Source organism: Pyrus communis, chromosome 3, assembly GCF_963583255.1.
Source record: "Pyrus communis chromosome 3, drPyrComm1.1, whole genome shotgun sequence".
Taxonomy (NCBI): domain Eukaryota; kingdom Viridiplantae; phylum Streptophyta; class Magnoliopsida; order Rosales; family Rosaceae; genus Pyrus; species Pyrus communis.
In genome coordinates, this window is record NC_084805.1 from 28,092,532 (window position 1) to 28,109,811 (window position 17,280).

The 17,280-nt window shown below is 35.7% G+C and overlaps 2 protein-coding genes and 1 long non-coding RNA gene across 3 annotated transcripts; 1 reads left to right on the forward strand and 2 right to left on the reverse strand.

Annotated features, from left to right (window-relative positions):
* Nucleotides 1-2,498: 2,498 nt before the first annotated feature.
* Nucleotides 2,499-4,650, forward strand: LOC137728654 (polyphenol oxidase latent form, chloroplastic-like). The gene is made up of 2 exons (XM_068467381.1): nt 2,499-3,288; nt 3,383-4,650. The coding sequence occupies exons 1-2, from the start codon at nt 2,520-2,522 to the stop codon at nt 4,426-4,428; spliced, it is 1,815 nt and encodes a 604-aa protein (XP_068323482.1). The 5' UTR covers nt 2,499-2,519; the 3' UTR covers nt 4,429-4,650.
* A 1,799-nt stretch (nt 4,651-6,449) lies between these two features.
* On the reverse strand, nt 6,450-6,863 carry LOC137728565 (putative F-box protein At1g23770). The gene has a single exon (XM_068467316.1). It carries the CDS (start codon nt 6,861-6,863, stop codon nt 6,450-6,452), a length of 414 nt encoding a protein of 137 aa, XP_068323417.1.
* Nucleotides 6,864-16,192: 9,329 nt separating this feature from the next.
* LOC137727263 (uncharacterized) lies at nt 16,193-17,008 on the reverse strand. The gene is made up of 2 exons (XR_011067777.1): nt 16,872-17,008; nt 16,193-16,488 (listed from the first exon to the last, which is right to left on the reverse strand). It is a non-coding gene; the product is annotated as an uncharacterized lncRNA (long non-coding RNA).
* Nucleotides 17,009-17,280: the final 272 nt, after the last annotated feature.

The following is a 17,280-nucleotide window of genomic DNA, read 5'->3' on the forward strand; positions in this document are numbered from 1 at the left end:
TCTAAAACCATGTTGAGTTGCAAATCTTTGTTAGTATGAATGTGTGTTCAAATTATTAATATAACAAGTAAAGAAAGTATTAGAGAAAAGAGCAACAAAATTCGGGTTTTTGTAGCAAGTTTAACAAATCAACTTGATTTGTGCTCGCTCTTAGTTAAATTTGTATCTTCTACCTTCATTTAGACACAAAAATATTCAGGTGGGTAAAAATCTCTTCATTCAACATTTCTTCAATATATACTATGGTTTATAGTATTCAAGCTAAATCCAAGACAACAAAACGAGTTTAAGAAGATTAAAACCACTTGAGGTCGTGAAGATGTATTTAAATATTGTTATTAACTTGTACAAACGTTTTTTTGTACCCTAATAACTCTAGGTCTAGCACAGCTGCAAAGCTTTGATGCAAATGCACAAACTTTCTTAAGTTTGTTACGTGTAGGGTTACACTGACCTCACCCGAAATCGTGTATAAATTTTCTCTAGCCCTTATAATCTAATTAAGTTGCCATATTTATTTGTTAACGATAGTTAGTTTAGTTGGTAAGGGCGTACTTGTGGCTAACCTTCAATTCAAGTTTGATATTCCCTGCCAGCAGTTTTCGTTGATGCGCACAATATGTAAATTCATACGTAAATTTATACCGATAGTAGCTAGTGGTTAGGTGTCACGCGTAAATCCTTTATTTGTTTATGAACATGTTATTAATTTTTCTTGAACTTTATATAAAAACAAAGAACACATTTATTATCCTTAAACAAGAGTAACGGTGGCAAAGTTTTAATACAAGTAAACATAATTGTGTAAAAAATAGATAAATGGAAAACATGACGTCTTTTGTGATAGACGTTGACGCATCAAATATTTTTTTTATTTTTTTGGATAACCGAAAAGGAATAGGATTCTCTCTTCTCACATTCTTTTTCTTTTTCACTTTCACTTTTGTCTCTCTCTCTACAAAGAAGTATGTTAAAGTGATTTTTACGGGACAAACAAAGAGGAGGATTTGAAGGAGAGAGACTACTCCAACCCAATAAAAATTACATATTGTACATAGTTATAGTGATCAAGGTGCTTGGAAGAAGAAAAAAAAAAAGAGAATTTTATTTGAACCCAAAATTTGTCTCTTTACATCTAGTTTCTCTTACATCTATATTTTATTTTATTTCTTTTTACATCCAACGATTATGGCTGAATACCCTCATCATAATATAATTACGGTCCCTTGATTTCTTTAGGTAATGCTAGAGAAATTAAATTTGTATACTAAATTTTGTAAACTAAATGACATGAAAATTGACGATTGAATTATTATTTAAGTTTTGATTAATGTACTTATTTTTTTATTGGTGACACACCATTTAGTTTGCAAACTTAGTTTACAAATTTAGTTTACTTGGCATTACTCTATTTCATCATACATCCATCATTTTCCGAACAGGGTAAAAGTTAAAAAAACTTATTGCCACTACTTCCCTGATTCTGCCGAACTCCCTGCGGCGTCCCTCTCTTTCTATCTCTTCAGTCTGATTGCCAACAATGATGGAAAAACAATAACAAAAAATTAAAAAAAATAATAATAATAATAACCCACACATATTTTTCCAACGCCAATAGTCCCACACGATCTGCACACTTATGTGTTCAATTTTTAAAAGAAAAGATGAAGAAACCGAAAAGAGGGAAATGTGAGACACGAGAAATTCTTCATTGTGATCAGAACACGGATGGTACACCACGTGTTTTTACATAAATGATGAGAAATTGTATTTTTTAAGTTATTAACTTTTTAACACACATATTCTACCATTTGTATAGTGATACATGGTGTATCACCCCATGTTTCGGTCACATTGAAAAATCTCTTGTGAGAGACAAGGGTAATCGGGGAAGAGAGAAAGGATGAGAATGGGATTGGTTTAGACTAGAGGTTTTTTACTATTGAAATGCATTTTTCTCCTTATAGGTAACTTCATACAGAAGTATATTAGACTCTTTATATTTAATTTTTAAGTTGGGTGTAGACAGACAAATTTTGAGTTTGATCAAAATTACCAAAAAAAAAAAAAAAACTTAATTGGCATTACAATAAACAATACAGAAAATGAACTTGTCAATGTTAATTGGCATGTAAAGAGTCATTTCATATATTCCTCCTAAACCATATTTGTACCACTTCGTAAGCTCAATCTGTTTGAGTAATGCTACTCTTACCATCATTTTCATATCACATTTGTACCACTTCTTTAATAGAGGTAAAACCCACCAAGACACGGAGGTTTCATCTCTATTTGAAAGGTGGTATAAATGTTATAAGTATAAAAAATATGATGAAAATAACTTTTTTGTATTTGTTTTAACGAGGTTATGAATCATGATACTATAATCTCCCAAAATCTGATATCCCAAACATGACTCATTTAAAAAAATGAAAACAATCTAATTTTGCAGACTTCGGACTCACGGTTACACATTATAAAAGAGGAGCTAACAGTCAGCTCCACACACAAGCAAAGCCATGGCTACTGCACCCTCTCCCACTGGTTCTACCACCACCATGGGCACTTACTCTTCTCTGATTATCTCCAACAATTCCTACTCCGCCTTCCTCCCAAACAAATCCCAACTTTCCTTCTCTGGAGAAAGCAAGCGCTACATTGCACGTAGATCATCGATCTCATGCAAAGCCACAAACCCTAATAATAATAATAATAACAATGAGAAACAGAACCAACAAGAGCAATCAAATAATTTGTTGGGAAAGTTGGACAGGAGAAATGTCCTAATTGGCCTTGGCGGCCTCTACGGCGCCACCACCCTTGCCCCGAAACCATTGGCCTTCGCCGACCCACTGGCCGCACCCGACCTAACCACATGCAAGCTGGCCGAAATCACCACCGGAGGTGAAACAGTGGAGTGTTGCCCACCGGTCTCTACAAAGATCAAAATCTTCACCCCTGACACGTCCATCCAATTGCGGACCAGGCCCGCTGCCCATCTGGTCACGGACGAGTACTTGGCCAAGTTCAAGAAAGCTCAAGCGCTCATGCGTGCCCTACCCGAAGACGACCCACGTAGCATGGTTCAACAAGCCAAGGTTCATTGTGCCTATTGCAATGGGGCTTATCCACAAGTAGGGTTTCCTGACATTGACATCCAAGTCCACTTTTCCTGGCTTTTCTTTCCCTTCCACCGCATGTACTTGTATTTCTACGAGAGAATCCTTGGCAAGCTCATTGATGACCCAACTTTTGCTCTCCCATACTGGAATTGGGACTCTCTTGAAGGTATGTTTATATTGTCTGGATGTGAATTTAAAATTCTAACGTTGTTACTTTATTATTGTCTGTACAATTTATCACAATATACTTGACTGTGCAGGCTTTCCAATTCCCGACATTTATACAGACACCACCTCCCCACTTTACGATCAGTACCGTAACGCCGCACACCAGCCCCCTGTGCTGGTGGACCTCGGCTACGGTGGAACCGATGATGACGTGGACGACCAGACAAGAACAGATGAAAATTTAGCCATCATGTACCGGCAAATGGTTTCCGGTGCCAAAACTCCTGCTCTATTTTTCGGCCACGAATATAGGGCCGGAGACACAACGACAGGGACTTACGCTGGCACTATTGAGAACAGTCCTCACAATAACATCCATCTTTGGTGCGGTGACCCGAACCAGACCAACAACGAGGACATGGGCAACTTCTACTCCGCTGGTCGGGATCCCCTGTTTTACGCCCACCATTGTAACGTGGACCGGATGTGGAACATTTGGAAAACCCTCGGAGGCAAGCGCAAGGACCCAACCGACACCGATTGGCTCGACGCTGAGTTTCTTTTCTACGACGAAAACGCGGAGCTTGTGAGCTGTAAGGTTCGGGACAGCATCCATCCTGAGAAAGATCTTCGTTATACTTACGAGCCTGTTAATGTTCCATGGCTGTTCACGAAGCCAACCGCTCGTAAGCCGAAGACCAAGACCAAAGCCAAGGTGGCTGCTACTGAGCTGACAACCAAGTTCCCAGCAACGTTTGACTCAAAGACGACGGTGGAGGTAGCGCGGCCAAAGCCGAAGAAGAGGACCAAGAAGGAGAAGAGCAACGAGGAGGAGGTGCTGGTCATCAAGGACATCGAGTTTGTGAGCAACGAGGCGGTGAAGTTCGATGTGTTTATTAATGACGATGCTGATTCGCTGAGTCGAAAGGACAAGTCTGAGTTTGCCGGGAGTTTTGTGCACGTGCCGCATCAACAGAAGACTGGGACCAAGAAGAAGACGAACCTGAAACTGGGAATCACGGACTTGTTGGAGGATTTGGGAGCGGAGGATGCAAGCTCTGTGCTGGTGACGTTGGTCCCTAGGGTTGCGAAATCTACTGTCACCGTTGGTGGTTTTGAGATCGAGTTTTCTTCTTGATCGTCTAATTAAGTATACCGGCACCTGCAGATTAATAAGTTAAATAATGTCGGTGTATTAATGTGTTTCGGGAGTTAATGGCCTGCGTTCTTGCATGCATGGAATGCATGCATCCGTTGCCCTAGTGTTATTTAATGTGATATGTACCAATGATTTGGATCAGAAGCCATGCAGTTGTATATGCTGGCTTTTCCGGACTGTCTTAGTACGAGTTTGTGTAATTAGTATTCCACTGTTTACTTGCATGTGGAAAGTGTCCGGTTCATCAATAAAATGCGTATGGCCGATGTGTTTGAATGCGTTTCTTTATCTATTGACTTGCATGAGTGAATTTCTTTTATTCACTACCCTAAAAACAAGTCGAGTCACATAGTGTACTATTAATTCTTTATTTGTTGTTTGCTAAAAGATCATTTGATAACCATTTCATTTGCAGTTTTTATTTTTTCGAAAACTGAAATATTGTTTAATAACTATTTTCACTTTAATAAAAAAATGATAACATAAAACCAAAAAGTGAAAACTCAAGGCCAAGTTTAAAAAATAGGTAATGTTAGGAAGACTATATTTGTAGACAAAAGTTACAAATTAAATGGTGTTACTAATAGGAACGATTGCGTTTATCGATGCTTAAGTAATAAACCTATCATCAACTTCCAGTCCTTTAGTTTTTAAAATTTTGTCTACAAATTTAGTCTATCTAGCATTACCCTTTAAAAACTCATTAAAGTAGTTTTCAATTTTTTTTAACTGAAAAGTGAAAGTAGTTACTAAATAAGATTTCAGTTTTCAACTTTCAAAAAAGTAAAAACGAAATGATTATCAAACACCCCCTAAAGAAATTCATTCTTACTGATAATAAGGAGAGACTAGAGATAGAGAGATTCCTATACTTAGCTGTAAGAGTTTCCTATATATGATTTTCATTAACAATTAAGATTGAAATGATTACAGAAAGAAGAAGATGAAGTATGGTTATTTTTATTTTGTAGAGTGTCACTACTACAAAATCATTTATTAGTGTCGCTATGATAACTGACAAGAAACGTACATTACTATCGGATTTTAAGCAAAATTCGACAGAAAATAGATGCAGTGGCGGATATAATAAGCGACAGAATTGCCAGCGTCAGGAAATAAATTTTCCGACATAAAATACTCTAAAACTGACAGAAATTGTGTCGGATATAACCGACAAGATATATATTTATAATAAATAAATAAGAGAATTTTTGTCGGATAAAACTGACAGAAAGTACTAAAACCGCGGCCACTTCTGTCAGATATAACTGACGGAGAATTTATTAATAAAAATAAATAAAATCATTCTTGTCGGTTAAAACCGACAGAAAATATATTAATAATAAAAAAAATATAAACCACTATGCATTTTCCATATCCCCTGCACTTTCTGCATTCATTATCTGAAACATCGCCGGAGCTCAATCTCGAAAACCTCAGGGCCTAAGTCTTAGGCAAGGGAGCAATGGGCACCTTTTCTTAGTTCATGACCCGTCATCCGATCTCTCTGCTCGTCGCCCGTTCACTCTTAAAGTCATCAACAAGTCCGCCCTCCGCTCCAAGCTAGAAGCCGAGCGCTGCGCCCGTTGGGAAATCCAGGTCCTGACCAAACTATCCAGCCCGAACCCTTACCTATTTCTACCCTCCATCATGGGGTCATTCGAGTCTGACGAGTTCTTGGGATGGGTTGTCCCTTACTGCTCCGTATTTGGGGTGTCTCGAGCAGCATCAGCACCATAATGCTATGCTAACCGTTCTGAGCGACAACATCCGTTCGTAGCACCACCACCAACAACATCCAACCCACTGAAACAAACAACACAAAATTATTCAAGTTTTTCAATCACCTCTCGGCCAGGTAACTACTAACTACTAACAAATTTTAGCAAGTTTATTCGTACCCACAGTTCCCTATATGAGAGACAAAGAGAGACAGAGACAGAGGAAGAGAGAGAAAGTAAAGAGAGAGAGAGAGAGCGAGAGTGTTACCTTCTTCTTGTTCAACAATGGTAAGAATTGGCTCCAGAATCTTCATTTTGAGCTCCAGTGGAAGATGCATAAGGCGGTGGTGCAGGCAAACCAGCCTTTGTGCAAAGATCAATCAACAATGGGAATGTGATCTCATCTTTCACAATCTTCAATAACTCTAAAATGAACCCATCTCTGTCATTGACATTTTGGGTTTCATAAATGAATTTAATCGTTGGGGCAAATCTGTTTTTGTCCAAACATACTTGATAGGGCGAAGAACCGTCATTTGCCAAAGACCCATAGACATTCACAAAATGCCCAAAATTCTTAAACTTCAACACAACCCTTTCAACCTCTCTACCAGTATTGCCCTGATTTCGCAATATCTCAGGCAGAGTATACGAAAGCGAAATCGTTGAACCCGTCCTTTGATTGGCCAACATACCCGAAAATGAATTAAAGCCAACGAAACCAGACTCCAAGAGCACTTCTTGTACAGCAATCACCAATAGCCTGTCAGTCGCCTCCCAACTCCTCCCTCAGTACCCTTTCAAGAATTGGGTTTATGAACTTTCGTTGCAGGTGTTCGAATTGGAAGTAAATGAGGAGATAAGAGAATGAGAAGGAAATAAGGAAAGAAAATGGGGAAGGGAGAAGCACCGGCGCAAGGAATATATGAAGGGGTTTTATTTTGGATTTGGAGTCTTTTCTATTACTGTCAGTTAAAACCAACAGAAGCATTTTTTTAAATAAAAACCGACAGACAATTATCATTAATGTCGGTTATAACCGACAAGAAAAAATAGTGGCAAAAATTCCCCCTAAAATTCCCTCTGAAATTTTAAAATTTTCCCCCAAAATTTTAAATTCCCCCACCCCAACAAAAAAAAAAATTGTTACGATTTAAAAAAAATAATAATAATTGTTTGGTTTAATAAATAAATAAATGATATGTATTTAAATAGAATATCACATCCCAGCCAGGGGCGGATCACTTCCCGGGCCCGCTCCACCACCGTAGCACGATATTGTCCGCTTTGGGCTTACCATTCCCTCACGGTTTTGTTTTTGGGAACTCACGAGCAACTTCCCAGTGGGTCACCCATCATGGGATTGCTCTAGCCCTCTTCTCGCTTAACTTCGGAGTTCCTATGGAACCCGAAGCCAGTGAGCTCCCAAAATGCCTCGTGCTAGGTAGAGATGAGAATATACATTTAAGGATCACTCCCCTGGGCGATGTGGGATGTCACAATCCACCCCCCTTAGGGGCCCGACGTCCTCTTCGGCACATTTCCGGCCATGGATTGGCTCTGATACCAATTTGTCACATCCCGGCCCGGGACGGATCACTTCCCGGGCCCGCTCCACCACCGTAGCACGATATTGTCCCCTTTGGGCTTACCATTCCCTCACGGTTTTGTTTTTGGGAACTCACGAGCAACTTCCCAGTGGGTCACCCATCATGGGATTGTTCTAGCCCTCTTCTCGCTTAAATTCAGAGTTCCTATGGAACCCGAAGCTAGTGAGCTCCCAAAAGGCCTCGTGCTAGGTAGAGATGGGAATATACATTTAAGGATCACTCCCCTGGACGATGTGGGATGTCACAAGAATATGTTTTAAAAAATTAAATAAATAATTGTTTGGTTTAATAGATCATTTTTACATTTTTGGTTTAATGGATAACAATCCATGTAAAACATGCGATAAAAAAACAAAAAGAGAATTGTACGATGAAAATGTCATCACACAAACTAAATATTGTCTAATCAATACTTGAAAAACATAAATAAAAATTTAGCACAAATTACTTTTCCCACATCAAAATTTAGGCAAATTTAACAGAGATATGTATTCTACGAAACTAGTTTCCATGATCTAACCATCAAACTTGTTTGTAGATACTACAAGATCGCATACATAAAAAATCATAAAAAACAAACATTCAAAAATTATGTAACAGAACAAAAGTTTTCGATGGTTATAAACGAAAATTCACAATTTAACGGTTATTTTAGCTTCGATTTTAATGATTTTTTACAGCTCCACTCCTTGACCCTATAAGAATGTAATAAATAAATTAGATCTTCAATTTAAAATATTTACACTAGTGGATACCACAAAATCTTATTTTATACTTAATGGAAGTATAACATTAACTTTAAATGTTTGTTTAATCTACCGTTTTGATACGATACACATTCTACGAAGCGTTTTTCAACAATCCAACCGTCAAACTTGTTTGTACACACTCTGAGATTGCATACGTAAAAAATCACAAAAAACAAACATTAAGAGATTAGGTAACAAAAGAAAAGTTTTCAACGGTTATAAACAAAAAATAATAATTTCACGGTTAATTTAGCTCTTATTTTAATGATTTTTTATAGCTACACTCCTCGACCCCATAAGAATGCATTGAATGAATTCGATCTTCAATTTAAAATATTTACAGTAGTGGATACTACAAAATCTTATTTTATACTTGTTGGGGAAGTATAACATTAACTCTAAGTGTTTGTTTAATCTACCATTTTGACTCGATATGCATTCTACGAAACTTTTTCCAACGATCTAACCGTCAAACTTATTTGTACACACTCTAAGATTGCATACGTAAAAAACAAACATTCAGATATTACTAGGGGTGGGCACGGTGTGGTTCGGTGCGGTTCCACCCCTAAATTGGAACCGGAACCGAAATATATTAACGGTTCGATTCGGTGCGGTTCCACTTAAATTTATGACTAGAACATTACGGTTCGGTCTACACCGGTTCCGATTCGGTTCTTGCCGGTTTACGGTTCCTAATAATAAATTATTTGAACACCAAATCATTATGCATTCAAATACATCTTCTAAAACTGATTACATAAAGTTGCATACAACACATCTTTTTTAATGCAAATGTCTTTGGTAGTGGCACCAAGTCAACAAAAAGAGACAACTAAAATACATATGCACTGGTCAATCAGTCAACAAACAAAAAAATGATAAAGCAAATTGCAAGTTTTCAGACTTCAGAGAGCAAGCAAGAAGCAGCAGCTCCTGTACACAATTTTTCAACCTATTTTTCAACCTATTATACCATGACATGTGTGTGTATATATAATTTATTTATTTATTATTAATAAAACGGTTCGGTTCGGTTCGGCCGGTTCTTGGTCATTCGAAACCGGAACCGGTTTGAACGGTTCGGTTCGATTTTTCACTCAAAGTTGACTTTTCCGGTCAACACGGTTTTTTTCGGTTTTTTTTCTTACGGTTCGATGCGGTTTTGCGGTTTGGCGGTTTTTATGCCCACCCCTAGATATTACGTAACGGAACAAAAGTTTTTGACGGTTATAAACAAAAAATCACAAGTTAATGATTATTTTAGCTCCGATTTTAATGATTTTTTACAATTACACTCCTTGACCCTATAAGAATGCAATGAATAAATTTGATCTTCAATTTAAAATATTTACACTAGTGGATACCACAAAATCTTATTTTATACTTAATGGAAGTATAACATTAACTCTTAAGTGTTTATTTAATCTACCGTTTTGATGCGCTACACATTCTATGAAACTTTTTTCAATGATCTAACCATCAAACTTGTTTGTACACACTCCGAGATCACATACGTAAAAAATCACAAAAAACAAACATTCAGAGATTAGATAACAAAACAAAAGTTTTCAATGGTTATAAATGAAAAATCACAATTTAACGGTTATTGTAGCTTCGATTTTGATGATTTTTTACAGTTACACTCCTCGACCCTATAAGAATGCATTGAACGAATTCGATCTTCAAGTTCAAATATTTACACTAGTGGATACCATAAAATCTTATTTTATACTTGATGGGAAAGTATAATATCAACTTTAAGTGTTGGTTTAATCTACCGTTTTGATGCGATACGCATTCTATGAAATGTTTTTCAATAATTAAACCGTCAAACTTGTTTGTACACACTCCAAGATTGCATAAAAATCGCAAAAAAATAAATATTCAGAGATTAGGTAATGGAACAAAAGTTTTTGATGGTTATAAATGAAAAATCACAATTTAATGGTTATTTTAGCTTCGATTTTGATGATTTTTTGCAGATACATTCCTCGATCCTATAAGAATGCAATGAATGAATTTGATATTCAATTAAAAATATTTACACTAGTGGATACCACAAAATCTTATTTTACACTTAATGGAAGTATAACATTAACTCTTAGTGTTTGTTAAATCTATCAATTTGATAGGATATGCATTATACGAAACTAGTTTCAACGATCCAATCGTCAAATATGTTTGTACATACTCCGAGATAGCATGTTTAAAAAATCGCAAAAAAAAAAAAAAAAAAAAAACATTAAGAGATTATTCTGGCAGCCGTCCAAAATTTTGCTTGGTTCGTGTCGATTATATCTGACAGGGCCATGAGTGGAAAAAAAAAAAAATTAAAACGTGTGTTTATTTATTTATTTTTAATCAATATAACATTTTAAAATAATAAAATCAAACATGATAGAGTACACCAGATGTTCATGTGTGTTTATGTGCCAGACAATGTGCTTTGTGACGCATTGAAAAAAATTGTTTGAATTTCTTTGTATCTTGTTGCTTGCCTATGAGGGAGCATAATCCTTATTACAAAAATGATAGAGCTTCAGATTGTAGTCTGTTGTTATTATTCTCTCATAAAATTTATTGCTCGTGGGAATTGGGTTCATTAGACTTTAGGGTCATGAGTGAATTTTTTTTTTCAAAATTTAGACTTTAGGGTCACGAGTGAATTTTTTTTTTCAAAAATATGTTTTTATTTATTTATTTTTAATCAATATAACATTTTAAAATAATAAAATTTTCATTTATGTCAGTTATAACCGTCAGAATACTAAAATAATAACTGCCAGAAAGTAAAATAATAAAATAGTCAATTTCTGTCGGTTATAACCACCACCATTAACTTAAAAACCGCCAGAATCTATAAAAAATATTTTAAAAAAAAGATTCAAAAATACTGTCGGTTATAACCGACATGATTTTTTTATATCCGCCACTAAATATCTGCCACTAATTAAATGATGCGTTGGATATACTTTATCCGACATGATTTTTCTAATATCTGCTACCATGATCTGCCCCCTAAAACTAATATTTTAGTAGTGTGTAGACTTTATAACGATACATTCACAATAACATGAGTAATGTTTTATTTATCACATTTTTCATATCATATTTGTACTTTTTCTCTAATAAAGGTAGATTTCATCAACACATATTGGTTCCATTTGCCGATCAACACATGTAGGTCTCATTTCTATTAGAAAAATAATACAAATATGGTACGACAACAATGATAAGATTGCAATTTTGTAATAACATATATACTCAACTATCTATATACCCACCTCATCTCCTTTAGTGTAGATAATATCGTTTGTTCAAACAAAAAAATGAACTTGTCATAATCATTGAATCCATTTACCATGAACAAATGGCAGTTTACTAAACTTGCCGAATTTTCATTGAGGCCAAGTGTACTACAGCTTCAGCCAAAGTAAGGGTATTTTACATACCCCCTTATCCTCACCTTCTACCAATGTGTTACTATGTTTCAATATATTTGCAAGAATTCATGAATGAGATTTGGATTTGTTGACTATCTTTTGGTTATGCGTCTTTGGTGAAGAAATCTGGATGCGGTATGCTTCTTGTTGATGGTTTGGTACTTTTGTATTGCAATGTCTTGTTCGTTTTCACCACTTGGTCGTTTTCTCTAGTGTTGCTGTGTCGGTAGCTGCTGGCAAGACTTTCGTGGCGGTGACGGCGACGGACGTTATTTTTTGCAGTTGAAAATTTGGGATTTAGATTTCTGTTTTAGTTTATTTGATTAGGCTGGGCTTTTATGTATCTGTTCCTTCTCAATGTATTTGAGTTATTTTACCTTCCTTTGTGTTGGCTTGTAACCTTCTATTAAAATAATTAAATTATTTTTTCAGACAAAAAAAAAAAAAAAAAAATCTTGCCCTCAAAGTATATATAAAAGGTGAATCACAATCTATTGCATTAATATCAGCAAACAATTAATAGGGTTTGACGGGTGACCTAATATGCTATGGCACAACGAAAATTAAGCTCACACTTTATCCCAATAAGGTGTTGCACCTTTAATTTATGGAGGTTTGGTAAAATGAGAGGTTCGGTAACAAGGATAAAGGCCATTATTGAAGAAATAATTGGAGCAATAAATCATGCAAATAATTGGTTGTTCGTATCATAAATGCCTATTAGCATCACTATAAATGCATATTTCCTATATTGCACATGGAGTAGATTGATCGTACATTATTGGTAATGCTAGGGACCAACTTATTAAATCAAATTTTATAAATTTTATAACGTAGTTGTTGTAACATCTCACATCGCTTAGAGGAGTGGATACTGTAAGCCTTATATGTATATTCTCATCTCTACCTAGCACGAGGCCTTTTGAGAGCTCACTGGCTTTGGGTTCTATTGGAACTCCAAAGTTAAGTGAGTAGCGCGCGAGAGCAATCTCAAGATAGGTGACCTATTGGGAAGTTCTCGTGTGAGTTCCCAGAAACAAAATTGTGAGGGCGTGGTCGGGGCCCAAAGCAAACAATATCGTGCTAAAGTGAGTAGCGCGCGAGAGCAATCTCAATATGGGTGACCCATTGGGAAGTTCTCGTGTGAAATCCCAGAAACAAAATCGTGAGGACGTGGTCGGAGCCCAAAGCAAACAATATCGTACTACAGTGGAGTCAGACCCGGGATGCGGTGGGGGCCGGGGCCGGGATGTGACAGTTGTTGATGATTTGATTACTTAAGTGTTGATTAACGTGCTTAACTTCTATTGGTGACACATCATATGGTTCGCATATTTGCTCTGTCTAGCATTACTCTAGAGTAATATTAGGTAGACTAAATTTGTAAACTATGTGATGTGTCACCAATACGGAAAATTTTTCACTATGCTGGAAATACGGCCCAAAACACCAAGTGTCATAATATATATTTGGTTGCAAATTTTTTTTTTTTCAAGTTTCCAACTAATTGTATTGTAACACTTGGTGTTCCAGACTATGTTCTCGGTGCGCTGGAAAATCTCTTCATCAATAGGAAATAAACATATTAATTAACACTTAGTAATAATCTAATCATCAACAACTACATCATTGGATTTACGAAATATGCTCTAAATTGATGGTTTCCATAGTATTACTCTTTATCTTAGCGTATACATACCCCTTCACATATTTATTTGCTGATATGCAGCTCGAGTGAAAATTTCTTTTTAAGAACATATAGGTGAATATAAGCATGTATATCTAGAGAAAATTTTACTTTTGATATAGTCTTCTTAGTATTTCTCGACTATAATAATGAGGAAATACTTCACCTTGTATCAAACAAGGGAGACAGAAAATCAAAACTACTAACAGCATCACAGAGCCGGCAGAAGATTGAGGAGGCCATGAAGAGTAGAGAGAAAATACACTTTTTTTTTGTGAGGACAGAGATAGCACATTCAATAAAGGGTACTGATATTTATATGCAAAGCTGATTAGGGTTTAAATAGTCGTATTTATTCTGTACAGTGCCAATATTACCACCTGTAGTGCACTTTCAAAACACTGTACTCCAGTGTATGCACTATGCAGTACGCAGTACTCCTCATTTTAAGGAAATTCGTTATTGGTCTTCATATCTTCTTTATTTTCCTTGTCCTCATTGTGCCACATGTCTAAAACACTAATTATAGGTAATCTTTCAATTTAATTAAATCTTATGAAAAAAAAGAAGATAATTAAATGTCATTTAGTATTACAATATAGTAATATTCCTTTTCAATGTAAAAATTTTATAATTAAAAGTGTTTAATTTTTTAATCTTCATTTGAATATTATATGTACAGAAAAATTATTCGAAACATATATCGTTTATGCATTCAAATGTATGAAATACACGGACAATGTGAGTACCAATTCATATATTTTTGATGAAGTACAATTATTTAATACATTTGAATGATTAAATGATTTATGATTCAAAATAAATATTAAGATATTAAATATAATTGTGAAATTAATAAAGTAAAGATACATGACCTCGTGAAGGATGCATAATATTCAAAAAAATATAAAAAAAAAATTGAAAAAGGACGTTGTTGTTGCCACCACTTCTGCAATGATGGTCGCTGCCAGAATTGGATAATCTCCTGATCCACTAACATGGACCGTTGGACTATTATAACTTTTAAATGGGCTCCTTGTTTGTAACCGTTGGATCAAATCCAACGGTCCATATTAGTGGGTCAGGAAGATCCTGATCTTCTGCTCAGGAGAGGATCCAATTCCGTTGCCGCCATCACCAACCCCCAACCCCCAACACCCCATTACAGCTCATAAAAGCACATGAAAAGCAATTCATAAAATAAATTTACTGGAATACCAATTTCCCCCTTAGTTTAGGTCACCAATGTTTAGATTTTATCCCAACTTTCATTCCAAATTTACTTTTTATCCGTAGTTTTGTTTGTTCAAATTTACTTTTCCATTTCAGTTAGTTTTAAAATCTAATTTAAATTTTAGTGTTCAAACTAGAAAAAGTTGCATCGTATCTCCATTTTTCTCGGTGTTGTATGTTCATAAGGCCTGTGAAACGTTGGCTCGGAGTGCAGGGTACACACTTTTTGGCCCAAAATGCATAAGGCATGTAGATATGTTGACCAAATTTTGTAAACTAAATGAAATGAAAGTTGATGATTAGATTATTACTTAAGGTAATGCTAAGGATACTAAATTTGGAGACAAAATTTGCAAACTAAATGATGTGTCACCAATAAAAATGAGCACGTTTATCAATGCTTAAGTAATAAACCAATTATCAACTTTCATGTCTTTTAGTTTCCAAAATTTAGTATACAAATTTAGTCTCCCTAGCAATACTCAATTACTTAAGTATTGATTAACGGACTTATTTCTTACGATGACACATTATTTAGCTTACAAATTTAATCTACAAATTTAGTCAACCTAGCATTACTTTTTTAGAAATTTAACTATCTTGTCCACTGATATAATTCTATTTTTATTATGATCAAAACTTCAAATGTTAGCAAGTCGCAAGTAAAGTCGCTTCTGAGAGAATGTGCTCACATTGTAGTTGAAAGATTATGTGGCTAGCAGCAACATTACAAATTTAATTTGGTATAGTTTTAAAATATAGATTTGAGGAAAAAAATGATCACATCTTTTATATATAAAGCCGGAGGCCGATTTTGGTGTCACCGGCTTCAACAAAAATAATTGAACGCAAATGCCCCTCGGCCAAAAGAAATTCAAAGCGACTAGAAAGAATGCATAAAATTATCCAAGGGTAATTTTGTCATAAAGTTATTTTTAAAGAACAAAGTCGCTGGAAGGTTTCAATTACCTTCCTCTTTTCTACTTCTTTCTTTCCGTCTCTTTCTGCCTCAGTTTCTTTATCTCTCAAACCCTTATTTTTTTGTCTTTCTGATCTCATCTCTCTACTCGCGCCGATCAGTCAAACACCGTCCACGAATGCGTCTCCGAATTCATTAGCTTCATCACCAGCGAGTAATTTTCACCTCTCTCTATCTCTTTGTCTCTCCACTAGGGGTGAGTTCGGTTTTGTTCGGTTTGGTTTTGATTGAAACTGGAAACCAAACCAAAGTTATTGTTCGGTTCGGTTTCAGTCCGGTTCGATTTTTTCCTTTTTATTTTTATTATATATATATATATATATATATATATATATATATATTTGGTTGGTAAACTAACCCAAAAGAGGACCTGCCAAACAGGCCAAAAGATCCAACAAACTGTAAAGGCTCAATCCATAAAATACAACCGAAAAAACCTAAGCTTCCACTGTAGCACCCGCCGCCGAGCATCCCAAACCCTTGCCACCAACCAACCGACGCCTCGCCAATTGCAACATCCAGCCATGAGCACCTGTTCGAACACAACTAAACAGACAAGCAACCAACATAGGGCTCCACAAAGACAAATCCAAGAACAACATCAGCCAATTTTCCTTCAAAAATTCACAAACCAACAATCCAAACAAACATCAGCAGCTTCAAAAATTCACAACCAAAAATCCAAACAAACATCACCAACATTTTTTAGATGATCAAAAAACACAAAAACCAAAGGAAAGATTGATTAAACAATTATAAGAAAATCCAAACAATTATCTTAAACAAATATTAGCATAATTCACCTGTTGAACCACCTCCGAGTGGCTTCTTAGTGGTTTACAAGAGTGCAAATGTAATAGATAAAATAAATTTACAAATTTGCAGAGGGTATCAATTCCAAATTCCGAACCCAATCATTCAATCACAAAATAAAAAAATTTACAAGATTGGGAAAAAAATCAATGAAATTGATACAGCGAGAGCAATGTTTACGAACCTGAACTTCTTGAATCAGGCATCGCAGCGGTGGGAAAGATAGATTCTTGATGGTGGGAGAGAGAGAGAGAGAGGTTGAGAAGTCAGAGAAGATGAAATGGGAATAAATGAGTGGACGGCTAGGGTTTTGTGTTTAGAAATGTTATAAAGAATTAAACATCCAGAATCACTATAAATATTTTACTAATACAATTATAGCTATACAAAGCTTGTTGTCAAGTTGGCTGAAGCAAATACTCATCAACCAGGAGGTAAGGGGTTTGAAACCTCTAACCACTAGGTTTTGAGTATTTAATATATATTATATATAAATTGGTCCGGTTTGGTTTTTTTCGGCTTCGGTTCGGTGTTCGATGGCCATGTTAGGGTTTGAATACTATATCGAGCCCTTCAGGATTTACTTGGCTACG

Excerpts from the sequence above, each read along its gene's own strand:
- LOC137728565 (XM_068467316.1), bottom strand. The coding sequence starts at position 6,863 with ATGTTGGCCAATCAAAGGACGGGTTCAACGATTTCGCTTTCGTATACT.
- LOC137728654 (XM_068467381.1), top strand. The coding sequence starts at position 2,520 with ATGGCTACTGCACCCTCTCCCACTGGTTCTACCACCACCATGGGCACT. Across the intron at positions 3,289-3,382 it reads GAATTGGGACTCTCTTGAAG|GCTTTCCAATTCCCGACATT; the intron begins GTATGTTTATAT and ends TTGACTGTGCAG.